Source organism: Aegilops tauschii, chromosome 6, assembly GCF_002575655.3.
Source record: "Aegilops tauschii subsp. strangulata cultivar AL8/78 chromosome 6, Aet v6.0, whole genome shotgun sequence".
Classification (NCBI taxonomy): Eukaryota; Viridiplantae; Streptophyta; class Magnoliopsida; order Poales; family Poaceae; genus Aegilops; species Aegilops tauschii.
In genome coordinates, this window is record NC_053040.3 from 58120277 (window position 1) to 58147468 (window position 27192).

A 27192-nucleotide genomic window follows, 5' to 3' on the forward strand; every position below is an offset into this window, starting at 1 on the left:
GCCCAACCCCGGAACGTTTTAAAAGAAAGAATTAAAATAATTAAAATAATTAAAATATCAATTAATTAATTAAAGAATTAATTAACTTAATTGATTTTGATTAATTAAACTAAACAACTAATTAATCATGATTAGTTAGTCTAGTCAATGACGAACGGGACCCACACGTGAGTTTGACCAGTCAACACCCCTGTTGACTGCTGACGTCATGCTGACGTCAGCATGCACTGTTCTGGATAATGTTGAATTAAGTTAATTAAATAAATTCTAAAAATGATTTAAAACTTTAGAAAATCATATAAAATAAACCGTAGCTCAGATGAAAAAACTTTGTACATGAAAGTTGCTCAGAACAATGAGACGAATCCGAATACGGAGCCCGTTCGTCTGCCACACGCCCCTAGCATAGCAAACATGCAACTTTTGCCTTTGGTTCATTTGTCCGAAAACGCGAAACACCGGGGATACTTTCCCGGATGTTTCCCCCTTCGTCGGTATCACCTCCTACCGCGTTAGGGCACACCTAGCACTGCGCATTGTCATGTCATGCATCGTCATGCATATGTTTGCATTATATTTATTATTTCTCCCCCTCTTCTCTCGTTAGACACCGAGACCGACGCCGCTGCTACCCAGTACGACTATAGTGTTGATGACCCCTCCTTCTTGCCAGAGCAACGGGGCAAGCCCTCCCTTGATCACCAGATATCGCCTATTCTTCTCTATACTGCTTGCATTAGAATAGTGTAGCATGTTACTACTTTCCGTTAATCCTATTCTGCTGCATAGCCTGTCTTTGCCACTACTGTTGTTACCTTTACCTGCAATCCTACATGCTTAGTATAGGATGCTAGTATTCCATCTATGGCCCTACATTCTTGTCCGTCTGCTGTGCTATACTATCGGGTCGTGATCACTTGGGAGGTGATCACAGGTTTTATGCTATATACTTTATACATGATACGTGTGGTGACTAAAGTCGGCTCGGCTCGTGGAGCACCCGCGAGTGATTCACGGATTGGGGGCTCAAAGGACCTTTGTCCCGACGGCCCTCTAGGTGGATCTTTGTGGCGGACCGACAGGGCAGGTTGAGACCGCCTAGGTGAGAGGTGGGCCTAGCCCTAGTCGGTGTCCGCAGTTACATCAATTAACACGCTTAACGAGATCTTGGTATTTGAGCTGAATCTGGCCATTTGGTCTATACGCACTAACCAACTACGTGGGAAAGATATGGGCACTCGACGTCGTGGTATCAGTTGAAGCCTTCGTGACGTCAGCGACTGAGCGGCGCGTGCTAGATTGGACCGCGTAACGTGACTTCCTTTGTAATGGAGGTTGCTTGGTCTGCTTCCGGCCGCCCTCGCAACGTGCAGGTGTGCAATGGGCGATGGGCCCAGACCCCTGCGCCATAGGATTTAGACCGGCGTGCTGACCTCTCTGTTGTGCCTAGGTAGGGCTGCAACGTGTTGATCTTCCGAGGCCGGGCATGACCCAGGAAAGTGTGTCCGGCCAAATGGGATCGAGCCTGTTGGGTTATGTGGTGCACCCCTGCAGGGAAGTTTATCTATTCGAATAGCCGTGTCCCTCGGTAAAAGGACGACCCGGAGTTGTACCTTGACCTTATGACAACTAGAACTGGATACTTAATAAAACACACCCTTCCAAGTGCCAGATATAACCCGGTGATCGCTCTCTAACAGGGCGACGAGGAGGGTATCGCCGGGTAGGGCTATGCTATGCGATGCTACTTGGTGAACTTACCATCTACTCTCTTCTACATGCTGCAAGATGGAGGTGGCCAGAAGCGTAGTCTTCGACAGGATTAGCTATCCCCCTCTTATTCTGGCATTCTGCAGTTCAGTCCACCGATATGGCCCTTTACACATATACCCATGCATATGTAGTGTAGCTCCTTGCTTGCGAGTACTTTGGATGAGTACTCACGGTTGCTTTTCTCCCTCTTTTTCCCCCTTTCCCTTTTACCTGGTTGTCGCAACCAGACGCTGGAGCCCAGGAGCTAGACGCCACCGTCGACGTCGACTCCTACTACACCGAGGGTGCCTTCTACTACGTGCAGGCCGCTGACGACGACCAGGAGTAGTTTATGAGGACCCTAGGCAGGAGGCCTGCGCCTCTTTCGATCTGTATCCCAGTTTGTGCTAGCCTTCTTAAGGCAAACTTGTTTAACTTATGTCTGTACTCAGATATTGTTGCTTTCGCTGACTCGTCTATGATCGAGCAATTGTATTCGAGCCCTCGAGGCCCCTGGCTTGTATTATGATGCTTGTATGACTTATTTATGTTTTATAGTTGTGTTGTGATATCTTCCCGTGAGTCCCTGATCTTGATCGTACATGTTTGCGTGCATCATTAGTGTACGATTGAATCGGGGGCGTCACAGCATCAGTGTGGACCAATAGTTCAGTTGCAGGTTGTTGAGGAACTGTTGGAGCTGTTGCAGGCTGATCAAGGGGGCAACCAGTTCAGGATCCAGATTCAGATGAGGATGTTCGCATGTGCATCTCCAAGGTGGCTACTACCGGCCAAACTACACCGTGCACAGTTCGGTTGCTGAGAAACATTGGTGGACAAGAGGTCTTAATCCTGGTGGATTCAGGAAGCTCACATAGTTTCCCTAGTGAGGATGTAGTGGCGCGGCTGCAGATACCAATACAGCCGATGGCTACTGTCTCAGTTAAGATTGCGGACAGAGGAACGCTATCTTGTTCAGGCAGCATTCCAAGGTGCAAGTGGGCGACACAAGGGCACGAATTTGTGACTGATTTGCGGGTTTTGGCGCTGGGTTGCTATGGTATGATCGTAGGCATCGATTGGCTTGAAGCTTGCGGTCTGATGTGGATTGATTGGGCAGAGAAACGATTGCAGTTTACGCACCGAGGGAAGCTTATTCAACTCAGAGGGGTGCAGGAGTCAGCTTCAAGAAGTGCAACAAATTTCTTGTGCGCAGTTGGCTGATCTTGAGGACAGCAATTCAGTGGCTTATATCGTCTGTGTGTATGCAGTAGGGCCAGAAGTGGTGATCGAGCACATCCCAGTGGAAGTGCAAGCTGTGTTGGAAGAATTTCAGTCAGTATTTGAGGAACCTACGGGGCTGCCTCCCCATCGCTCTTGGGATCATACGATTCCTATTCTGCCGGGAGCCAAGCCAGTTAACATAAGGCCATACAGATACACACCTGAGCAAAAGGACGAGATTGAGAAACAAGTGAAGGAGATGCTCCAGGGAGGGCTAATAGTGCCTAGCACCAGCCCGTACTCATCGCCAGTGTTGCTTGTGAAGAAGAAAGATATGACTTGGCGCATGTGTGTCGATTATCGCCACCTCAACGCGATAACGGTCAAGAACACTTACCCCTTGCCGGTGATTGATGAGCTGCTGGACGAATTGGCGGGTTCCTACTGGTTTTCCAAACTGGACCTTCGTGCGGGCTACCACCAAATATGACTACGTGAAGAGGATGAATTCAAAACTGCCTTCAAGACTCACCAAGGCCATTACCAATTCCGGGTCCTGCCCTATGGAGTCACAGGTGGGCCACCGACCTTCCAGGGGGGCATGAATTTGGTGTTCGAGCCCTTGCTTCACCATGGTGTGTTAGTGTTTATGGACGATATCCTAGTCCACTCGTCGACACTAGAGAAGCACGTCAAGCTGCTACGGCAGGTGCTTAAACTGTTGGAAGAGCATGGTCTGAAAGCGAAGCTATCAAAACGCTCTTTCGCGCAACAGCAAATCAACTATCTGGGACACCGAATCAGCAGCTCGGGAGTGGCCACGTTGGACGAGAAGATACAGACAGTTCGTGACTGGCCGCGCCCTGAATCTGTTCGAAAACTAAGGGAATTCTTGGGACTAGCGGGGTATTACCGCAAGTTTGTTAGGAACTTTGGTATTATCTCCCGGCCACTGATAGACATGCTGAAGAAAGGGACATTATTTGTCTGGACTCCCACAGCTGACACAGCATTCCAGGAGCTGAAGAAAGCACTGATTCAAGCTCCAGTTCTAGCCTTGCTAGATTTTCGCAAGAAGTTTGTCATGGAAACTGATGCTAGTGCTACAGGGGTCGGGGCTGTTCTGATGCAAGACTCGCATCCGTTGGCATCTGAGCAAGGCCTTGGGACCCCGTAACATTGGACTCTCGGCCTATGAGAAAGAGTGCTTGGCACTAATGATGGCCATCGATCATTGGAGGCCATACTTGCAGCACGCTGAGTTCTTGGTGCATACAGATCAGAAGAGTTTGTTGCATCTGACAGATCAGCGGTTGAACATGCCAATCCAACAAAGAGCTTTCACCAAATTGGTTGGGTTGCAGTTCCAGATACAATACAAAGTTGGTGTCACTAACAAGGCGGCCGATGCACTGTCGCGGAGAGACCAAGAGGAGGGGTCTGAATTGGCAGCAGTGTCAGTCTGTCGACCGTCGTGGCTGGAAGCTGTGGCAGTTAGCTATCGTCAGGACAAAGCCGTGCAAAACAAGCTGGAACAATTAGCCTTGGACCCAGCTAGCGACGCAGACTACTCCTTGCAAGATGGAGTGATCCGCTACAAAGGGCGCATCTGGATCGGTGCCGATGTGGAAGTGCAGCAGTCATTGATCAAAGCACTCCATGACAGCGCCGTGGGGGTCATTCTGGATTCTATGCCACGTATCATCGGGTGAAAAATCTGTTCTTCTAGAAAGGCATGAAAGGGATGATCAAACAGTTCGTCCGAGCCTGTGTCACCTGTCAGCAAGCTAAAACTGAGCGCGTCTCTCCAGCGGGACTGTTGCAGCCTCTGCCAATACCTAAACGACCTTGGGTTGTCGTATCTCTGGACTTCATTGAAGGGCTGCCTAAATCGGGAGGTATGATGTGATTCTAGTGGTGGTGGACAAGTTCTCGAAATATGCTCACTTCGTGCCACTAACCCACCCCTTCACGGCGCTGACAGTGGCGACAACATTCATGAACACCTTTCGATTGCACGGGCTTCCTCTGGCCATCATCTCGGACAGAGGTCGTATCTTCACAAGTGCAGTCTGGCAAGAGCTGTTCAAGATCTCACAAACCCAGCTGCGCCTCAGTTCCTCGTACCACCCGCAGACTAACGGGCAAACGGAGAGGGTTAACCAATGTTTGGAAGGATACCTGCGTTGCGCGGTTCACTCCTGCCCGGGGAATTTGAGCAAGTGGCTGTTTTTGGCAGAGTATTGGTACAATACCGCTTTCCACTCATCGCTGGGGCGCACTCCATTTGAAGTGATATATGGGCACTTACCGAGAGGGTTTGCAGTTATGCAAGTGGAAGAGAGTTCAGTTCCTGATTTGGCAGCTTGGTTGCACGAAAGGGAGGTAATGATGGAGCACCTACAGCAGCAGCTCAAGCACGCGCAGGACCGCATGAAGAAGCAAGCCGATAAGCATTGCACAGACTGTTCGTTCGAGGTGGGAGACATGGTATTCCTCAAACTGCAGCCGTTTATCCAAACATCAGTGGCGCAACGCCCCTGCCAGAAGCTGGCATTCCGTTACTATGGACCTTATCGCATCCTGGCCAGAGTGGGAGCGGTCGCCTACAAGCTCCAGTTGCCTGAAGACAGCAGAATACATCATGTGGTGCATGTGTCTCAACTGAAACGTATGATTGATCCAGATGCTCGGGTGAGTCCTTCGCTACCACCAGCTAACTCAGTTTTGCAGGCAGAACACCACCCTGTGGCGATACACGATCACAAGCTGGTGCGCTTCAAGGGTGAGCTCTGGTCGCGGTTCCTGGTGCGGTGGTCTGAACTGCCTCCCTCGCTGGCTACCTGGGAGGACCCCGTCGAGCTTCGTCGTCGTTTTCCGTCAACAACGGCTTGGGGACAAGCCGCCACTCAAGGAGGGGAGAATGTCACGCCTGACATGCCGACCCCACTAGTCGTTGAGGGCTCTGATGCAGTTGGGCCAGCTGGCCCAGTGGAGTGACGGGTTGTGTGTGTGTGTGTAGTTGGGCCAAGTGTTGCCTGCGTGCTCGTGATTGGTTAAGTAGGTGGGTGAGCCATGGCTTCTGTATCGACTAATGAGACAACTGGCAAACATGAGCAAGGCTGCTCCTCCTCCAAGTATCCAATCCCCTTCCCTTCCTCTCCTGATCCTCTCAACCACTCCTCCTTCCCCTAGATCTGATCCAGAGAGAGAGCTGAGGTAGATCTGGCATGTTACATTTTTTTTGAGTTGATGACTGAGGTATACTACACCATGTCGTGTTCGTTTACTAAGAACATTGAACCAAATTGTGCTTTCATGCCCTACGGAAAAAGTAAAAGATTTCAGGAAAGGAAAATGTTGAGATGTAATTAGCCTAAAGACATATGCAATGCGGATCATCAAACGGGTATCATCAAATATCCACGGACACGTCATCCAATCTTGTCCTCCAAATTTTCATATCCGTTTTGTTTGGCCTCCTCTCTTTATCAAATCTATCTAGATAAATAGCAATTAGACCATACATTTAAATACTTGCAAACAAATGATACCATTAGCAAACATGTATGTTTATCAAGTTTTTTACATCCTTCGAACCCAGAAGCAAAAAGAATTGGCTGTGTCGGCCAAATGCCTTAAGTTTCAGCCCCCCCCCCACACACACCCTTTTGTAAACAAATGGAACACATACAACAACACGAACCAAAAACTTACAAGCTCAAGCAGTGATGACCACTTGGCCACCGATTATGCGCTTCACAAAACTTATCGACGACCTCTTCAACGGCGTATCATCAATGGCTTAGCGACTTCAGATTGCGGTCATGGATCACTTGTTATAGGGGTTATAGTGCTTTTGCTCATGATAGAAATCAAGCACACTTTGCCGAAAAACCAAGCCCTTTTGCTCCTTCCCGTTGAAGTGGGTCAACACTTATGCCCAAGCATGCCAAACACAACAATTCACCCTTTCTGTTCGAGCACGACAAGCCCCACTTTTTCATTGCGTTCAAATCGGACACGCCCGACTGTTGGGTGTCCGCTGACGTCTCTTGCTCCGACTGAAGCGAGTAGTGGTCCTCAACTTGTCTGTCTTCGTGGTCGCTGCCGTTGTGGATCATGTTCATCATCACCTAGTCAATGGGCGTCATCAAGCTTGGGAAGGCATTCCGTGAAAAATGACCACGCACTGCCAGGCGAGGGCTCCATGGACGGAAACTATCACTAGAGGAGCATTCACAATTCGGTGAACAAGTAGTCGTTGTTGAGGTCGATGGTGTATGATGGAGGGTGGCCAAAGGCGGAGTTGAAGAAAGTGGCGTAGTGTTACATCGATTGCTATGGGCGTGTTTGGTTACATTGCCGATTCAGCCTGGCCCGGCGATCCTGGCTCTATTGAGCCGGTTTGAGGGGATGCAGGCCAAAAAAACCCTAGATGCACATAGTTTGGTTGCCTGCATGCCCCTAGTTGCATGAGACAAACATTTTTGACCCAGCGTTTGGTTGCCTGCATTGCATTAGGTGCACATATGACATGGTGTTTGGTTGCAACCTGCATAAGGTGTTGTCACCACTTTTATCCAGTGGTGACCTTACCACACACAATCTGAACATAGTGCCAGCTAGTTAAACAAATGACAGTTCATCCTAACTACAATCAAATGACAGATCAAATTATTAAGAGCCATTGGCTAAATAGGGGATTGTTCATCGGTGTTGCTGCTTCATCTTCCTCTTCATCTTCCTTTTCTACTTCTGCTGCTGCTGCTGCTTCTTCTTCCTCTTCTTCTGTGCTTCTGCTGCTGCTGTTTCTTCTTCCTCTTCTTCAAATCCTACACTGACCTCTGTTAAGCCACATTGCCTCTGCCCACTCCAACCTTTTGTTCTTCCAACCGTCATTGTCAAATGCCTCCACACCATGGCCAGAGCTAACAACATCGTCAGGCTCGACCCCTTCCTCCTCAGGCACGTGTTCATCAAAGCCCCACTGGAGGATCCAGTTATGCAGAATGCAACAAGCAAAAACTAGCTTAACTTGAGTGGGATATGGGTGGAATGGCTTCTGATCCAGGATCTTAAACCCATTCTTCAGAGCTCCAAATGCCCTCTCAACAGTTACTCTAAGGCTGGAGTGTCTGAGATTAAGCAGCTCCTGTGCAGTCCTGGGAAAGTTCCTACCAGAGAACTCGTTGAGATGGTACCTGGTTTTCCTGAAGGGTGGAAGAACACCCGACCGACATGCATAGCCAGCATCTCCAAGGTAGAACTTGCTGTCGGGGATGTTGATCCCATCAGGTCGAGTCATGCTGTCAGTGAGAATGTTTGCATCATGCGCTGACCCCTCCCAGCCAGCCAGCACATATGTGAACCTCAGATCAAAGTCAACAGCAGCAAGCACATTCTGGCTTGTGTAGTGCTTCCTCCCCCTGTATGCTGCAAACTGTGACCTAGCAACTCTGGCAGTGACATGAGTACCATCTATTGCCCCAATGCAGTCCTGCAAATGGCATCACTGGCATGTGTTAGTGCTGAACTTGCACAATACAAGCATATCAAGCCATGAAAATGTTGGGGAACGTAGTAATTTCAAAAAAATCCTACGCACACGCAAGATCATGGTGATGCATAGCAACGAGAGGGGAGAGTGTGTCCACGTACCCTCATAGACCGAAAGTGGAAGCGTTAGCACAACACGGTTGATGTAGTCGTACGTCTGCACGATCCGACCGATCAAGTACCGAACGCACGGCACCTCCGAGTTCAGCACACGTTCAGCCCGATGATGTCCCTCGAACTCCGATCCAGCCGAGTGTTGAGGGAGAGTTTCGTCAGCACGACGGCGTGGTGACGATGATGATGTTCTACCGACGCAGGGCTTCGCCTAAGCACCGCTACGATATTATCGAGGTGGACTATGGTGCAGGGGGGCACCACACACGGCTAAAAGATCAATGATCAATAGTTGTGTCTTTGGGGTGCCCCCCTGCCCCCGTATATAAAGGAGCAAGGGGGGAGAGGCGGCCGGCCAGGAGAGGGGCGCGCCAGGAGGAGTCCTACTCCCACCGGGAGTAGGACTCCCTCCCTTCCTTGTTGGATTAGGAGAAGGGGGAAAGAGGAGAGAGAGAGGAAGGAAAGGGGGCGCCGCCTCCCTCCTTGTCCAATTCAGACTAGAGGGGGAGGGGGCGCGCGGCCTGCCCTAGCCGCCTCTCCCCTTCTCCACTAAGGCCCATGAAGGCCCATTAAACCCCCGAGGGGTTCCGGTAACCTCCCGGTACTCCGGTATATATCCGATAACCCCCGGAACCATTCCGGTGTCCGAATATAGTCGTCCAATATATCAATCTTCATGTCTCGACCATTTCGAGACTCCTCGTCATATCCGTGATCACATCCGGGACTCCGAACTACCTTCGGTACATCAAAACATATAAACTCATAATATAACTATCATCGAAACTTTAAGCGTGCGGACCCTACGGGTTCGAGAACTATGTAGACATGACCGAGACTCGTCTCCGGCCAATAACCAATAGCGGAACCTGGATGCTCATATTGGCTCCCACATATTCTACGAAGATCTTTATCGGTCAAACCGCATAACAACATACGTTGTTCCCTTTGTCATCGGTATGTTACTTGCCCGAGATTCGATCGTCGGTATCTCAATACCTAGTTCAATCTCGTTACCGGCAAGTCTCTTTTACTCGTTCTGTAATACATCATTCCACAACTAACTCATTAGTTGCAATGTTTGCAAGGCTTATAGTGATGTGCATTACCGAGTGGGCCCAGAGATACCTCTCCGACAATCGGAGTGACAAATCCTAATCTCGAAATACGCCAACCCAACAAGTACCTTCAGAGACACCTCTAGAGCACCTTTATAATCACCCAGTTACGTTGTGACGTTTGGTAGCACACAAAGTGTTCCTCCGGTAAACGGGAGTTGCATAATCTCATAGTCATAGGAACATGTATAAGTCATGAAGAAAGCAATAGCAACATACTAAACGATCAAGTGCTAAGCTAACGGAATGGGTCAAGTCAATCACATCATTCTCCTAATGATGTGACCCCATTAATCAAATGACAACTCATGTCTATGGCTAGGAAACATAACCATCTTTGATCAATGAGCTAGTCAAGTAGAGGCATACTAGTGACACTATGTTTGTCTATGTATTCACACATGTACTAAGTTTCCGGTTAATGCAATTCTAGCATGGATAATAAACATTTATCATGATATAAGGAAATAAATAATAACTTTATTATTGCCTCTAGGGCATATTTCCTTCAGTCTCCCACTTGCACTAGAGTCAATAATCTAGTTCACATCACCATGTGATTTAACACCAATAGTTCACATCACCATGTGATTAACACCCATAGTTCACATCGTCATGTGACCAACACCCAAAGGGTTTACTAGAGTCAATAATCTAGTTCACATCGCTATGTGATTAACACCCAAAGAGTACTAAGGTGTGATCATGTTTTGCTTGTGAGATAATTTTAGTCAACGGGCATGTCACATTCAGATCCGTAAGTATTTTGCAAATTTCTATGTCTACAATGCTTTGCACGGAGCTACTCTAGCTAATAGCTCCCACTTTCAATATGTATCCAGATTGAGACTTAGAGTCATCTGGATCAGTGTCAAAACTTGCATCGACGTAACCCTTTACGACGAACCTTTTGTCACTTCCATAATCGAGAAACATATTCTTATTCCACTAATGATAATTTTGATCGTTGTCCAGTGATCTACTCCTAGATCACTATTGCACTCCCTTGCCAAACTTAGTGGTAGGGTATACAATAGATCTAGTACACAGCATGGCATACTTTATAGAACCTATGGCTGAGGCATAGGGAATGACTTTCATTCTCTTTCTATCTTCTGCCGTGGTCGGGCTTTGAGTCTTACTCAATTTCACACCTTGTAACATAAGCAAGAACTCTTTCTTTGACTGTTCCATTTTGATCTACTTCAAAATCTTGTCAAGGTATGTACTCATTGAAAAAACTTATCAAGCGTCTTGATCTATCTCTATAGATCTTGATGCTCAATATGTAAGCAGCTTCACCGAGGTCTTTCTTTGAAAAACTCCTTTCAAAAACTCCTTTATGCTTTCCAGAAAATTCTACATTATTTTCGATCAACAATATGTCATTCACATATATTTATCAAAAATGCTGTAGTGCTCCCACTCACTTTCTTGTAAATACATGCTTCTCCAAAATTCTGTATAAAACCATATGTTTTGATCACACTATCAAAACGTTTATTCCAACTCCGAGAGGCTTGCACCAGTCCATAAATGGATCGCTGGAGCTTGCACACTTTGTTAGCTCCCTTTGGATCGACAAAACCTTCCAGTTGCATCATATATACAACTCTTCTTCCAGAAATACATTCAGGAATGCAGTTTTGACATCCATTTGCCAAATTTCATAATCATAAAATGCGGCAATTGCTAACATGATTCGGACAGACTTAAGCATCGCTACGGGTGAGAAAATCTCATCGTAGTCAACACCTTGAACTTTGTCAAAAAACCTTTTCCGACAAGTCTAGCTTTGTAGATAGTAACACTACTATCAGCGTCCGTCTTCCTCTTGAAGATCCATTTATTTTCTATGGCTTGCCGATCATCGGGCAAGTCAACCAAAGTCCACACTTTGTTCTCATACATGGATCCCATCTCAGATTTCATGGCCTCAAGCCATTTCGCGGAATCTGGGCTCATCATCGCTTCCTCATAGTTTGTAGGTTCGTCATGGTCAAGTAACATGACCTCCAGAACAGGATTACCGTACCACTCTAGTGTGGACCTCACTCTGGTTGACCTACAAGGTTCGGTAGTAACTTGATCTGAAGTTACATGATCATCATCATTAGCTTCCTCACTAGTTGGTGTAGTAGTCACAGGAACAGATTTCTGTGATGAACTACTTTCCAGTAAGGGAGCAGGTACAGTTACCTCATCAAGTTCTACTTTCCTCCCACTCACTTCTTTCAAGAGAAACTCCTTCTCTAGAAAGGATCCATTCTTAGCAACGAATATCTTGCCTTCAGATCTGTGATACAAGGTGTACCCAACTATCTCCTTTGGGTATCCTATGAAGACACATTTCTCCGATTTGGGTTTGAGCTTATCAGGATGAAACTTTTTCACATAAGTATCGCAACCCCAAACTTTAAGAAACGACAACTTTGGTTTCTTGCCAAACCACAGTTCATAAGGTGTCATCTCAACGGATTTAGATGGTGCCCTTTTTAACGTGAATGCAGCTGTCTCTAATGCATAACCCCAAAACGATAGTGGTAGATTGGTAAGAAACATCATAGATCGCACCATATCTAATAAAGTATGGTTATGACATCCGGACACACCATTATGCTGTGGTGTTCCAGGTGGCGTAAGTTGCGAAACTATTCCGCATTGTTTCAAATGAAGACCAAACTCGTAACTCAAATATTCTCCTCCACGATCAGATCGTAGAAACTTTATTTTCTTGTTACGACGATTTTCCACTTCACACTGAAATTATATGAACTTTTCAAATGTTTCAGACTTTATGTTTCATCAAGTAGATATACCCATATCTGCTCAAATCATCTGTGAAGGTCAGAAAATAACGATACCTGCCGTGAGCCTCAATATTCATCGGACCACATACATCAGTATGTATGATTTCCAACAAATCTGTTGCTCGCTCCATTGTTCCGGAGAACGGCGTTTTAGTCATCTTGCCCAAGAGGCATGGTTCGCAAGCATCAAGTGATTCGTAATCAAGTGATTCCAAAAGCCCATCAGCATGGAGTTTCTTCATGCGCTTTATACCAATATGACCTAAACGGTAGTGCAACAAATAAGTTGCACTATCATTATTAACTTTGCATCTTTTGGCTTCAATATTATGAATATGTGTATCACTACGATCGAGATCCAACGAACCATTTTCATTGGGTGTGTATCCATATAAGGTTTTATTCATGTAAACAGAACAACAATTATTCTCTAACTTAAATGAATAGCCGTATTGCAATAAACATGATCAAATCATATTCATGCTCAACGCAAACACCAAATAACACTTATTTAGGTTCAACACTAATCCCGAAAGTATAGGGAGTGTGCGATGATGATCATATCCATCTTGGAACCACTTCCAATACACATCGTCACTTCATCCTTAACTAGTTTCTGTTCATTATGCAACTCCTGTTTCGAGTTACTACTCTTTAGCAACTGAACCAGTATCAAGTACCGAGGGGTTGCTATAAACACTAGTAAAGTACACATCAATAACATGTATATCAAATATACTTTTGTTCACTTTGCCATCCTTCTTATCCGCCAATTATTTGGGGTAGTTCCGCTTCCAGTGACCAGTCCTTTTTGCAGTAGAAGCACTCAGTATCAGGCTTAGGTCCAAACTAGGGCTTCTTCACTTGAGCAGCAACTTGCTTGCCATTCTTCTTGAAGTTCCCCTTCTTTCCCTTTGCCCTTTTCTTGAAACTAGTGATCTTGTTACCATCAACACTTGATGCTCTTTTCTTGATTTCTACCTTCGCCGATCTCAGCATCGCGAAGAGCTCGGGAATTACTTTCGTCATCCCTTGCATATTATAGTTCATCACGAAGTTCTATTAACTTGGTGATAGTGACTAGAGAACTTTGTCAATTACTATCTTATCTAGAAGATTAACTCCCACTTGATTCAAGTAATTGTAGTACTCAGACAATCTGAGCACATGCTCACTGGTTGAGCTATTCTCCTCCATCTTATTGGCAAAGTATTGTCAGAGGTCTCATACCTCTCGACATGGGCACGGGTATGAAATACCAATTTCAACTCTTGGAACATCTTATATGCTCCGTGGCGTTCAAAACATTTTTGAAGTCCCGGTTCTAAGCCGTAAAGCATGGTGCACTAAACTATCAAGTAGTCATCATACCGAGATTTTGTCAAAACGTTCATAACGTCTGCATCTGCTCCTGCAATAGTTCTGTCACCTAGCGGTGCATCAAGGACATAATACTTCTGTGCAGGAATGAGGTTAATCCTCAGATCACGGACCAAGTCTGCATCATTGCTACTAACATCTTTCAACTTAGTTTTCTCTAGGAACATATCAAAATTAAACAGGGGAGCTAAACACGAGCTATTGATCTACAACATAGATATGCTAATACTACCAGGACTAAGTTCATGATAAATTTAAGTTCAATTAATCATATTACTTAAGAACTCCCACTTAGATAGACATCCCTCTAATCTTCTAAGTGATCACGTGATCCATATCAACTAAACCATGTCCGATCATCACGTGAGATGGAGTAGTTTCAATGGTGAACATCACTATGTTGATCATATCTACTATATGATTCACGCTCGACCTTTCGGTCTCAGTGTTCCGAGGCTGTCGTGGAATTGTCACGGCAGATGTCCTAGGTGTAAGGACTTAGTCGTGAGGCCAGCGCATCTATGTAGTAGCTTGAGAGGGGTTGAGCGGAATCGAGAGACGCAACACAAGACGAGGATTTAGACAGCTTCGGGCCCCGGGAAACATCATCCGGTAACAACCCTACATGCTGTTTGAGGCTAGGTCTCATTATGATCATGGGAGAGTCGCCGGGAACCGGCTCTCGGTGTCTAGCCCTAGAGATTGTTTCTGTCTTGTCTGTCCCTCTTTGGGGTGCCCTGCCGCTCCTTATATAAGTTAGAGGGGCGGGTTACATGCGGAGTCCTAGTAGGACTAAGACTAGTCTATCTTTTCTTACAAGCTGAATACAAGTCCGGGTCTTACTTCCTTGGTAGGAGAATATTCCTTATGCCTTTCCTCATAAACCGGCCCACCATAACATGAGCCGGCCTTCTGGGCCTTGGGCCTACTCTTCTGTCTGACCCGCCGTCGGGGCCATCATTAAGTCGCCAGGCTCATGAGTCGCCAATCCTCCGTCGGGTTACGATGAAGCGCCAAGTCCGGCCGGGTCATACTCCCGGTCGGGTCATACCGCGGGGTATATCCCCGACATTAGCCCCTAGTTTAATTTGGATTTATCCATGTTAAACTGATCCTGCAAAATAACTGAAGAACAAAATTGACAGGTTGTGCTCCGGGTTAAATATTCTTGTAAGCCGGCACCTGATCATCCTTAAGTCCTTGACATTTTCTCCTGGAATATCCGGGTCAATAGGCCAGCTTCATAATCCATTTGCTGACATTGGCTCTTATAAAGAAATATTATACGAAATAATCCATTTGAGTCGGTTTCCAAAACTCCGGCTTAATAAACATCTTAGACTCAAGATTCATCTGGTGATCCGCCAGTTTAAAGATGTAGAGGCTGGCTAGTTATAATTGCCAAAATTACCGTCTTGTAAATATTGATAACACCGGGTCATTATTATTGGTGACACCGGGTCATGCTTGTTGCAAACACCGGGTCAATCTGGTCTGCTCCAAACTGAGAATTTGAAGATTTTTTCTTCCTTATATGCATATCACCTGTAGCCCCCAAGTCTTAAGAGGAGAACATAGTGATAACTTAAGACTTGCTTCAATATAAGTGTTGCAACCTTGAAGAAAACCGGGTTATTCATCTCAATCATTAGTCATAAACTGAATATTCCACATATGTAGCCCCCAAGTGCCGGGTTGTCATGCTTGCTGCAACCTGGGACTTGTAATTGCCTTATGCTCATAAAAACTTCAACCAGTGTAGCCCCCAAGGGCCGGGTCAGTAAGATATTACCGAGCTGGGACTTTGTATATGATTCATTGATAATAACAGCATATGATGTAATCTCCACCATGGGGCTTGAACCCACGTCCACAAGGTTAAGAGCTTTGTACTCTACCAATTGAGTAGTGGATCTTTCAATATAATAGATTAAGGCTTATGTACCTTGAATTTTTGACAGGAGCAATTGGTAGCCCCCAAGGGCCGGCTCATTACAATGTGATGAGTCGGGTCTTCAATAAGTTGAGCAAAAAATGTCTTTACATTAGCCCCCAAGTGCCATGGTGCATGCTGGCAGTGACATGGGACTTGTATATTCGATGTAATCTCGATTTAAATAACGTAGCCCCCAAGTGCCGGGTCGTAAGCCTGCAGCGACTCGGGACTATTCTTTCTATTGTAGAATAAATCATATCCATTGATAAAATAATAGCCATTGCGCCAAAGCAACTTTGAATACCTCATCTGCTGATAAGTCAATCCGGAGTTTAAATACCCGGCGGCTCTTGGCCGATGGCGATTTAATACGCCTCCATTGTAAGCCGGAATTTGTACAACCCGACAGCTTATAGCCTTTGAGAAAATCAAGAATTGATAACCCTTTTGAGACACCCATTTCAATCTATGATGATGGGCTTGAATTTAATCATTTATGTAAGTCATAGCTCTGTAAATCCTGCAGAATTTAAACAACATATGCTCTGGCGACTTAACGTCAAAAACCAGGGCGGGTAACCACCCAATTGTAGTCTTATCCTGCACATAATTAGATCACAAGATCCCTTGGCGGTTTACCGCAGGGCGGGTCATAATATCTCACATATAACCATTGATGTGTAACAAGGAGTCACAGATAAGCCTGTTATGAATCATAACTTTGAAACATAACTATAATAATAATATTATACCTGTGATATTGAATTTTCACTGCCAGTTTATGTGACCTGTGCAGTAAGGGTGATAACCCAATCCTTAGAAGCCAATGCTTCCACATAGATGATGATTGTCATAAGCTGGCGATTTATCATCAAGCCGGGTTAAATAACAACCACTCATATACACTTTAGATAGGAAAAAGAGCTTCAAATAAAATCCAAAAATTGTTTGCAAAAGAGAGACTTCAAAAAATTTTGAGGCTTCTGATTCGAATACGATCAGAAAACCGTCCCAAAGGGGTTAAGCTAAGATTCGAATACGATCATATAGCCCCCAGTGGCTTTGGTGTTGCCGATCAAGAGGGTACCGACAGCTATGTTCTCTTTGGTTCGAATACGACCTATGTTTGAACAGGAAGCCCCCAAATGACCTTGAGAGTTGTTTATCGACGCTGATTCGAATACGATCCACGTCGGTTCTCAAAGGGGGTTGAGCTATGGTTCAAATATGACCAAGAAACTCCCCAATGAGCTCGGCAGTGTGCCGATCAAAAGGGTATCGACAACTATGTTCTCTTTGGTTCGAATACGACCTATGTTTGAACAGGAAGCCCCCAAATGACCTTGAGAGTTGTTTAACGACGCTGATTCGAATACGATCCACGTCGGTTCTCAAAGGGGGTTGAGCTATGGTTCAAATATGACCAAGAAACTCCCCAATGAGCTCGGCAGTGTGCCGATCAAGAGGGTACTGACAGCTATGTTCTCTTTGGTTCGAATACGACCTATGTTTGAACAGGAAGCCCCCTAGTGATCATGAGAATATTTAACGACTCTGATTCGAATACGATCAGGGTCACACCCAAAGGGTTAAGCTAAATTCGAATACGATCAGCTCCCAATGGTCATTAAAGCAGGGTATCTATATTTGAGTTGTGCTTTGTAACAGACTCTCTTTGGTCCCTTTAATTTTTCCTGAGAACTCGAACTTTGCGAGAGATAACCTCTTTTTGAACCGGAAATTTGTAAACCGGATATTGAGAGCTTCAAAGCTTTATAAGATATAAATTTACCTTGAGCCAGATGTCTGAACCGGATTTGAGAGCTTCAAAACTTTGCGGGAGAGAGATATCTCTTGAACCGGATTTTAAACCGGAATCTTTATTTTGAACCGGCAATTTTCTGACGGCCTTTAAATTTTCATCAATATGGTAGTAGCCTCCGGAACCGGGTTATCATTCCCTCCAACGACCCGGAGTTCCCGAGTCATGTCACTGTAGCCCCCGAGTCTCCAGATGACTCGAGGAGTTGGCTTGAGATTCTCCATATTTAACCGTGATATAAACCGGCATAACTTGTATATCATTGGTGTTGATAGCACGATGTGTATCCACAGAAGGTTGAGGTGACTGCGGCGGGTTATAAATGATCCCGTATGAGCCGTGTCAGCAACTCGGCCAATGGTTCCTTCCAACTGGCTGTTTGAAGTTTAACCAAACTGTAGTGACGGCGACTTGTGCGCATGTCCATTGAGCCATCCGGTGCAGACGGCGGTTGATAATACATGATAATTTGCCTCCAATTTGTTGGAAGAAAACCGGGCTTCCCAAGCAGTGACTTGCTCATACTCAATAAACAGCTCATGCAGACAGGTGCGGCCCGGTGTGTTGATGTAGACCAGGCCGCGGGAGACGGACGGTAAAGACGACCGCAACATCTGAGGCGGCACAGACAGATGAACCGGCCGTGGCGTTGTAAGCCGGTGCGGACGGGCAAGTTGTCCTCCTTGTTGTAAGCCGGCGTGGTCGCGGTTGTCTGCCACGGTGTTGTAAGCCGGCGCGGCCGCGAGAGACGGCCACGGCGTTGTAAGCCGGTGCGGGAGTCCGTTGAGTAACGGCGACCACCTGTGCCAAAAGATATTGGCGTGCCTCCATCCCCGTGGTATAATATCACTTTTTGTCATAAATAATTGCCCTGCATAAACAATATTGCAGACCAAGGCAAAGATAAATTTTTTCTTTGATAGAAAACAATGTATGTTAATAAACTTTAAACAGATAGACATCACCTGATTGTTCGGACGACAGATGATCCGTTCAACGCCACGGCAACAGCTCAGGCAGGCCGGCGACTCAATATAACCCCGGCTTAACACAGCAGAGGCGAGTTGGTTCGACGGTCTAGTCATGCGAGCGATGATGACGATGTTGGCGAGTTGATGCTGCAGCTCGGAGCACAACGGCGACTCCACCCGGCGGCAGAAGTGGCCGTGCGAGGCCATGGCTAGCGGGTTGGAGAGGCGCGGCTGCAGCCGGTTCAGCGGGCACGGGCGCCGGCAGGCACGGCGGATTAGAGCAGCGGCTGCGGGTCAATGATGTCAACCCAGAGGAGGTGAGGTGCGGCTGAACCGGTGACGGGTTGGAGAGGCGCGGCTGCGGCGGGTTCAGCGGGCAGCGGCCCGACGGACACAAGCCTGGAGGTGCGGGGTAGCTTCTCTGGCGGCGGTTCGACGGATGCAGGTCGGAGTCGCAGGGCAGCTCTCTGCTTGGGTCAAGAGGAGACACAGCTTGGCCGGTTTATTGCGGCAGAGGTGAAGCCGCTAGATTGCCATGGTGACTTGACGTTGCGGTCCGTCAAAAGGCCCGTGGCTGAGTGGGTCATGGCAATGGCTCGGGGACAAAACTGTTGCATCTCGGTGACGGCGAATCCGGGTCATAGCCGAAAATATCTCCTGAATTGTGGCGCAGGTAAAGCCGCAGGAGCACGTTCTAGGTCGGTTCGCCGACAGGACTGACTGGCGAGGCGGCGATTTACCGTGCGAGGAAGTGGCGGGTCAAACGGAGGAGTCCAAGTCCATCGATAACTCGCTACCGGGTCGTGGCTGTTTCCTCCTCTCCCCTTTTTTTTCTCTGATCTAGTAGTAGTATTCACGTGGTACTGGCCCTTTTCCCAAAAAAGAACAGTTGACGATGGATCTCACGTGGCATAGTACTAGTTTAAGTAGTACTAGTCTAGCACTTTTGATTTGGTCTTGATTGGACCGTGAGTAGATGATTGCTCGTACGCGTGCTGGCTCCCCCGTATAAAACGGCAATCGGTCAGCGAAGTATTTTGAACCGGTCTTGGTTTCGTCGGATTGCACGGCCGTTCCGGCGGAAATCAATTTTACTCGGACCGGCGGATCAATAGGTCACGTGCGATGGCGTGCACGGAACCTTAGCTTCTGTCCATCCCAAACCATGTACTACCGGCTCCAAACTTAATCATGTTTCTGATCATAAAATAACAAACTTGCCGATTCTTTCTCATCCGACAAAATCGCGAGCTCGTCGATCCCTAGATGAGATTCCTTCAAGAACTCAACACCACCGTGCGCGGGCCCCACGGTGGGCGCCAACTGTCGTGGAATTGTCACGGCAGATGTCCTAGGTGTAAGGACTTAGTCGTGAGGCCAGCGCATCTATGTAGTAGCTTGAGAGGGGTTGAGCAGAATCGAGAGACGCAACACAAGACGAGGATTTAGACAGCTTCGGGCCCCGGGAAACATCATCCGGTAACAACCCTACATGCTGTTTGAGGCTAGGTCTCATTATGATCATGGGAGAGTCGCCGGGAACCGGCTCTCGGTGTCTAGCCCTAGAGATTGTTTCTGTCTTGTCTGTCCCTCTTTGGGGTGCCCTGCCCCTCCTTATATAAGTTAGAGGGGCGGGTTACATGCGGAGTCCTAGTAGGACTAAGACTAGTCTATCTTTTCTTACAAGCTGAATACAAGTCCGGGTCTTACTTCCTTGGTAGGAGAATATTCCTTATGCCTTTCCTCATAAACCGGCCCACCATAACATGAGCCGGCCTTCTGGGCCTTGGGCCTACTCTTCTGTCTGACCCGCCGTCGGGGCCATCATTAAGTCGCCAGGCTCATGAGTCGCCAATCCTCCGTCGGGTTACGATGAAGCGCCAAGTCCGGCCGGGTCATACTCCCGGTCGGGTCATACCGCGGGGTATATCCCCGACAGAGGCCATATCTGTTATATGCTAGGCTCGTCAAGTTTAACCTGAGTATTCCGCGTGTGCAACTGTTTTGCACCCGTTGTATTTGAACATAGAGCCTATCACACCCGATCATCACGTGGTGTCTCAGCACGAAGAACTTTCGCAATGGTTCATACTCAGGGAGAACACTTTTAACTTGAAATTTAGTGAGAGATCATCTTATAATGCTACCGTCAATCAAAGCGAGATAAGATGCACAAAAGATAAACATCACGTGCAATCAATATAAGTGATATGATATGGCCATCATCATCTTGTGCTTGTGATCTCCATCTCCGAAGCACCATCATGATCACCATCGTCACCGGCGCGACACCTTGATCTCCATCGTAGCATCGTTGTCGTCTCGCCAACTATTGCTTCTACGACTATCGCTATCGCTTAGTGATAAAGTAAAGCAATTACAGGGCGATTGCATTGCATACAATAAAGCGACAACCATATGGCTCCTGCCAGTTGCCGATAACTCGGTTACAAAACATGATCATCTCATACAATAAAATATAGCATCATGCCTTAACCATATCACATCACAGCATGCCCTGCAAAAACAAGTTAGATGTCCTCTACTTTATTGTTCCAAGTTTTACGTGGCTGCTACGGACTGAGCAAGAACCGTTCTTACCTACGCATCAAAACCACAACGATAGTTCGTCAAGTTAGTGTTGTTTTAAACTTCTCAAGGACCGGGCGTAGCCACACTCGGTTCAACTAAAGTTGGAGAAACTGACACCCGCTAGTCACCTGTGTGCAAAGCACGGCGGTAAAACCAGTCTCGCGTAAGCGTACGCGTAATGTCGGTCCGGGCCGCTTCATCCAACAATACCGCCGAACCAAAGTGTGACATGCTGGTAAGCAGTATGACTTGTATCGCCCACAACTCACTTGTGTTCTACTCGTGCATATAACATCTACGCATAAAACCAGGCTCGGATGCCACTGTTGGGGAACGTAGTAATTTCAAAAAATTTCCTATGCACACGCAAGATCATGGTGATGCATAGCAACGAGAGGGGAGAGTGTGTCCACGTACCCTCGTAGACCGAAAGCGGAAGCGTTAGCACAACGCGGTTGATGTAGTCGTACGTCTTCACGATCCGACCGATCAAGTACCAAACGCACGACACCTCCGAGTTCAGCACACATTCAGCCCGATGATGTCCCTCGAACTCCGATCCAGCCGAGTGTTGAGGAAGAGTTTCGTCAGCACGACGGCGTGGTGACGATGATGATGTTCTACCGACGCAGGGCTTCGCCTAAGCACCGCTACGATATTATCGAGGTGGACTATGGTGGAGGGGGGCACCGCACACGGCTAAAAGATCAATGATCAATTGTTGTGTCTTTGGGGTGCCCCCTGCCCCCGTATATAAAGGAGCAAGGGGGGAGAGGTGGCCGGCCAGGAGAGGGGCGCGCCAGGAGGAGTCCTACTCCCACCGGGAGTAGGACTCCCTCCCTTCCTTGTTGGATTAGGAGAAGGGGGGAAAGAGGAGAGAGAGAGGAAGGAAAGGAGGGGGCGCCGCCCCCCCTCCTTGTCCAATTCGGACTAGTGGGGGAGGGGGCGCGCGGCCTGCCCTAGCCGCCTCTCCTCTTCTCCACTAAGGCCCATGAAGGCCCATTAAACCCCCGGGGGGTTTCGGTAACCTCCCGGTACTCCGGTATATATCCGATAACCCCCGAAACCATTCCGGTGTCCGAATATAGTCGTCCAATATATATGTCCGTGATCACATCCGGGACTCCGAACTACCTTCGGTACATCAAAACATATAAACTCATAATATAACTGTCATCGAAACTTTAAGCGTGCGGACCCTACGGGTTCGAGAACTATGTAGACATGACCGAGACACGTCTCCGGCCAATAACCAATAGCGGAACCTGGATGCTCATATTGGCTCCCACATATTCTACGAAGATCTTTATCGGTCAAACCGCATAACAACATACGTTGTTCCCTTTGTCATCGGTATGTTACTTGCCCGAGATTCGATCGTCGGTATCTCAATACCTAGTTCAATCTCATTACCGGCAAGTCTCTTTTACACGTTCTGTAATACATCATTCCGCAACTAACTCATTAGTTGCAATGCTTGCAAGGCTTATAGTGATGTGCATTACCGAGTGGGCCCAGAGATACCTCTCCGACAATCAGAGTGACAAATCCTAATCTCGAAATACGCCAACCCAACAAGTACCTTCGGAGACACCTGTAGAGCACCTTTATAATCACCCAGTTACGTTGTGACGTTTGGTAGCACACAAAGTGTTCCTCCGGTAAACGGGAGTTGCATAATCTCATAGTCATAGGAACATGTATAAGTCATGAAGAAAGCAATAGCAACATACTAAACGATCAAGTGCTAAGCTAACAAAATGGGTCAAGTCAATCACATAATTCTCCTAATGATGTGACCCCGTTAATCAAATGACAACTCATGTCTATGGCTAGGAAACATAACCATCTTTGATCAACGAGCTAGTCAAGTAGAGGCATACTAGTGACACTATGTTTGTCTATGTATTCACACATGTACTAAGTTTCTGGTTAATACAATTCTAGCATGGATAATAAACATTTATCATGATATAAGGAAATAAATAATAACTTTATTATTGCCTCTAGGGCATATTTCCTTCAGAAAAGTGTATATTGTCAATGCTCACCTTGAAGTATGGATACCATCTTGGGCTTCCGCGAATCTTTGGTGGAGTCTGGCCAGATGGTCTCCTGATCATCTCTCCTCTAAGCTCCCCAACAGCAAAAAGCACCTACTTGAAGTACCTAGAGATGGTCTCCATTGACCTCCTCAACGTGTTGTGAATGACCCTGAACCTCTGCTTATGGCCAACAACATGGAGGAACATGGCCACTTGCTCTTCGACACTGGTGTTGATGCTATCTTGTAACAGGCCCCTGCTCCTGAAGGTCTCGACAAGCCTGGCAAATGGTGCTCTTTTCATTCTAAGCATCCACAGAGCCTCGACGTCATTGCAGTTGTAGATGTAGTTCAGATTTTGGATCCTCTCCTGTTCCCGGGGAAACAATGGACCATAGCGGATCAATGGTCTCCCAGCACGACGAACAGCTCTCTGGTGCATGAACATGACCCATGCCTGAATCACACTAATCAGTGTTGTTGCCTGGATTATCAGCCTCATCCGTGCGTCCATAACCTAGTCGACATCGATGGTTCGTTCAGTGGGAAATCGATCCTACACCTAGCTTAAAGGCCTAACCACTGAGCTAACAAAGGGGGAGGGGTGCTGCTTACCGGCATCGGAGACGAGGACGGCGTAGGGGGAGCCAAGGCACAGAGTAGGTCGACCAGACGGTGGCCAACAGCAAGGGGAGCACCAGATCAGCCGCAAACGCCGCCGCCTCTTCCGCCGCCGCCGCCTATAGCGCAGATCTGAAATCGCAGCCGCCGCCGGTGGTGAGGCAGTGGAGAAGAAAGGGGGCAGTGGCTATGGGTGAGCGAGTGAAAGGGGGTGAGGCTAATTTGGCGCCGGGACGGCGCTCCAGATTTCCATCTCCTACCATCCCCCCTCGCCCGCGCCTCGCTCCCGCCCAGCGACCTCGCGCCGCACTCAGCCTGGCTCGCGAGAAACTGCCGATCCGAGGGTTTCCAGCGAGCCAGGCTCTGGGCTGCTTTGAGAAGCGTGTGATGCAGGCCCAACAGGAAAACCAGGCAACCAAACAGGCCTCTCCCTTCCCGCGCGGGCCTGGTTGGGCTCGGTGCGGGCAACCAAACACGCCCTATGTGTCGGGATGATTGTACTGCGCGGTGGCGTAGTAGTACGATGCCTTGTACTGGGTGGGCCAGGGCTGCGATTGCCTGTGCGACACCAACACGGCGGTCCTATGTGGAGGAATCGGAGCTCTGTCCTAAGCGGCCATGTGTGCCTTCTTCTTCGCCCTCTCCTTCACGTGTCGTTCTTGTGTAGCGCTGACGTTGTTGCATTGTTGGAGTTCTTCTAGTCCGACGAGACCTCAATCTCGTGACAAAGGCGGGATTGAGAGAGGATGGATTGTGAAATTGCGCAGACGTCGGCTTGATTTTGGGTAGCTCCTGACTGTCAGAGTTGACGTGGCGAACGTAGAACCCCCCCCCCCCCCCCCCCCCCCCGATTTAGGGTCAGACCGTGGGGTTTCGGACGTCCGGACCAGCCCGGGCTGATTTGGTGGAACCGTTCGGTCTAAATATTTGCACGTGTTTTGGTGACCCGTGTTGGAGATGCCCTAACCCGTTTGCACTATTATTTGCCAAGAATGTGTTGTGTGCGCCACCACGAGGCACACGTAGGACGAGGCCCCATCCACACGTCCACGTAGGCCGCGCCACCTCAGCAAAAAGGCCAAGCATAAGGCACGCGGTGCGTGTGCCCTGTCCAAGCCCCTCTCTCTCTTCCTCTCACTCTATCCTCAAAGGGGGAAGAAGGGATAGAGTGGGGAGCGGAGCTGAGCCCACTTCAGCGGGAGCTCTACTCATGGCCATGGCGACCTCCACCTTCTCCGCCCACCCGCTCTCGCTCAAGCCCCAGCTCGGCCCCAGGCCCCACCGCCTCCACCTCGCCCCCTTCCCGCGCCTCCGCTCCCACCGCCGCCTCGCCGCCGCCGCCGGGGAGGCCCCCGTCGAGGCGCCGCCCAAGCCGGCGGAGGCGGATCCCTCCCCCGCCGCCTCCAACGGGTCCGCCGCTCCCGCTGCCGCTGCTCCGGTCGCCGCCGCCGCCGCTCCGGTCGCCGAGGCGGTGGCGTCGCCCAAGTTCCAGGACTCGAGGTGGGTCAACGGGACCTGGGACCTCAGCCGGTTTGGCAACACCGGCGGCGCCGTCGACTGGGACGCCGTCATAGACGCCGGTGAGATTGCTGCTCCCCCCTCCCCCCACTAGGGGTTTCACGCTTCTGCTAAGTAGTAACAGTAGACAGTAGGCCCAACATATCACAGCATTTTATCTGGATCCGGATGGGGGAATTACACGGGATAGCCCGTCTACAAATAGAGTAGGTGCATACATTTGCTTGAGGATTCTACAAATGGTTGCACGATATGTTGCCGGCGATGCCTCCTTTCGTTCGACATCGCGTGTTAGCTACTTACCTTTCGGGTTCAGTTGCTAGGACTAGTGCTTGATGAGATAATGCTCAGGAGTCAGGATGGTACAAGCCGAAGCAGAGAGATTTGCAGCTATGTGCTGTGCTCTCCATTGGTTTCCAGGCCTATCGGAGCGTGTTGCGCATTATTCACAGATATAGTCATCTCCATCTTCAGCGCAGCGTGTGCCGATTTAACACTGCATGCATCCTCCCCTTTGGTGGTTCACAATGAATTTCCACATCCATGGAAATTTTTTGCATGGTTTCGATGCCTCCATACGCATTACTCTGTTTCTCAAGAGTGTTATTAGATGGAAAGGTTCGAAGACTTGACCGCTTCCGTCGGGAAATCACTACTTTATGTAAACTAGCTCACATAAAAGTACTAACTTTAGTTGGAACTGGCTTCAAGATTCAAATCCACATATCTTCTGAACTAGTAATTCCAAACTGAACTACCCTGCCAGCTGTTTTACATTTCTGTAGTATTTTTGCATGAATTAACCTGCACAGAGTTTGTACACATGTGGCATGTGACTGGCTATTTTGCAATGCAAAGCTCATGCCACCTGTTGATGTGCTGCAGTGAATGGAACAAACATTGCATTCCTGACAATCTGATGGGGCTGAATGGCATCTTTGTTTGTTTCCAGAGGCCAGGAGGAGGAAATGGCTTGAAGATTCCCCGGAGGCAAGTAGCAGCGAAGATGCCGTTGTGTTCGACACTTCAATTATCCCATGGTGGGCATGGATCAAGCGGTTCCATCTCCCCGAAGCCGAGAAGCTAAATGGTTATTCTTGAATCCTTTCGGTTTAAATAACAAAATTATGTGCTTTCGATCGATTCAAACGGGCGGTATGGCATTGTACAGAAAGAACAGTACATTCATTTCTAGATACACCTTTGGCCTTTTCACATCTTCTAACTTTGTAACCAATGTCTATGCAGGCCGTGCTGCCATGGTGGGCTTCTTCATGGCTTACTTTGTCGATAGCTTGACGGGCGTGGGGCTTGTCGACCAAATGGGCAACTTCTTCTGCAAAACCCTGTTGTTTGTTGCTGTGGCTGGGGTGCTGCTGGTCAGGAAAAACGAGGACATCGACAATCTGAAGAAGCTCATTGACGAGTCAACGTTCTACGACAAGCAATGGCAGTCAACTTGGCAAGATGATTCCCCTTCCGGGCCAAAGAAATAGCTTGGAAGTTGAATTTTGCGGTGGCTGAGAGGGGTGATGCAGACTTTCTCCTACTTATGTTGTACCATTTTTTTATCAGCCTTCTTTTTCAAAACTTTGTAATAACTATGCCATCTTGTAAAAAGTACGGACTCAGTTATGTGCTAGAGCCTAGAGGTAAACGCTTCTGCGGGTTATTTAGCTGAACGTTTTGCTGCTGCATATCATTGCAGGGTTATGATACAAAATCTTGTTG

The 27192-nt window shown here is 47.8% G+C and overlaps 3 protein-coding genes across 3 annotated transcripts; all 3 read left to right on the forward strand.

Moving 5' to 3' along the window:
* The first annotated feature begins 4196 nt into the window (after nt 1-4196).
* LOC141025813 (uncharacterized) lies at nt 4197-4688 on the forward strand. Its single transcript, XM_073501736.1, has one exon. The coding sequence runs from the start codon at nt 4197-4199 to the stop codon at nt 4686-4688; it is 492 nt and encodes a 163-aa protein (XP_073357837.1).
* Nucleotides 4689-5367: 679 nt separating this feature from the next.
* On the forward strand, nt 5368-5976 carry LOC141025814 (uncharacterized). The gene has a single exon (XM_073501737.1). The coding sequence runs from the start codon at nt 5368-5370 to the stop codon at nt 5974-5976; it is 609 nt and encodes a 202-aa protein (XP_073357838.1).
* A 19070-nt stretch (nt 5977-25046) lies between these two features.
* On the forward strand, nt 25047-27137 carry LOC109762468 (light-harvesting complex-like protein 3 isotype 1, chloroplastic). The gene is made up of 3 exons (XM_020321332.4): nt 25047-25523; nt 26414-26551; nt 26710-27137. The coding sequence occupies exons 1-3, from the start codon at nt 25154-25156 to the stop codon at nt 26955-26957; spliced, it is 756 nt and encodes a 251-aa protein (XP_020176921.1). The 5' UTR covers nt 25047-25153; the 3' UTR covers nt 26958-27137.
* The last annotated feature ends 55 nt before the right edge of the window (nt 27138-27192 follow it).

Excerpts from the sequence above, each read along its gene's own strand:
- LOC109762468 (XM_020321332.4), top strand. The coding sequence starts at position 25,154 with ATGGCCATGGCGACCTCCACCTTCTCCGCCCACCCGCTCTCGCTCAAG. Across the intron at positions 25,524-26,413 it reads GGACGCCGTCATAGACGCCG|AGGCCAGGAGGAGGAAATGG; the intron begins GTGAGATTGCTG and ends GTTTGTTTCCAG. Across the intron at positions 26,552-26,709 it reads CGAAGCCGAGAAGCTAAATG|GCCGTGCTGCCATGGTGGGC; the intron begins GTTATTCTTGAA and ends ATGTCTATGCAG.
- LOC141025813 (XM_073501736.1), top strand. The coding sequence starts at position 4,197 with ATGGCCATCGATCATTGGAGGCCATACTTGCAGCACGCTGAGTTCTTG.
- LOC141025814 (XM_073501737.1), top strand. The coding sequence starts at position 5,368 with ATGGAGCACCTACAGCAGCAGCTCAAGCACGCGCAGGACCGCATGAAG.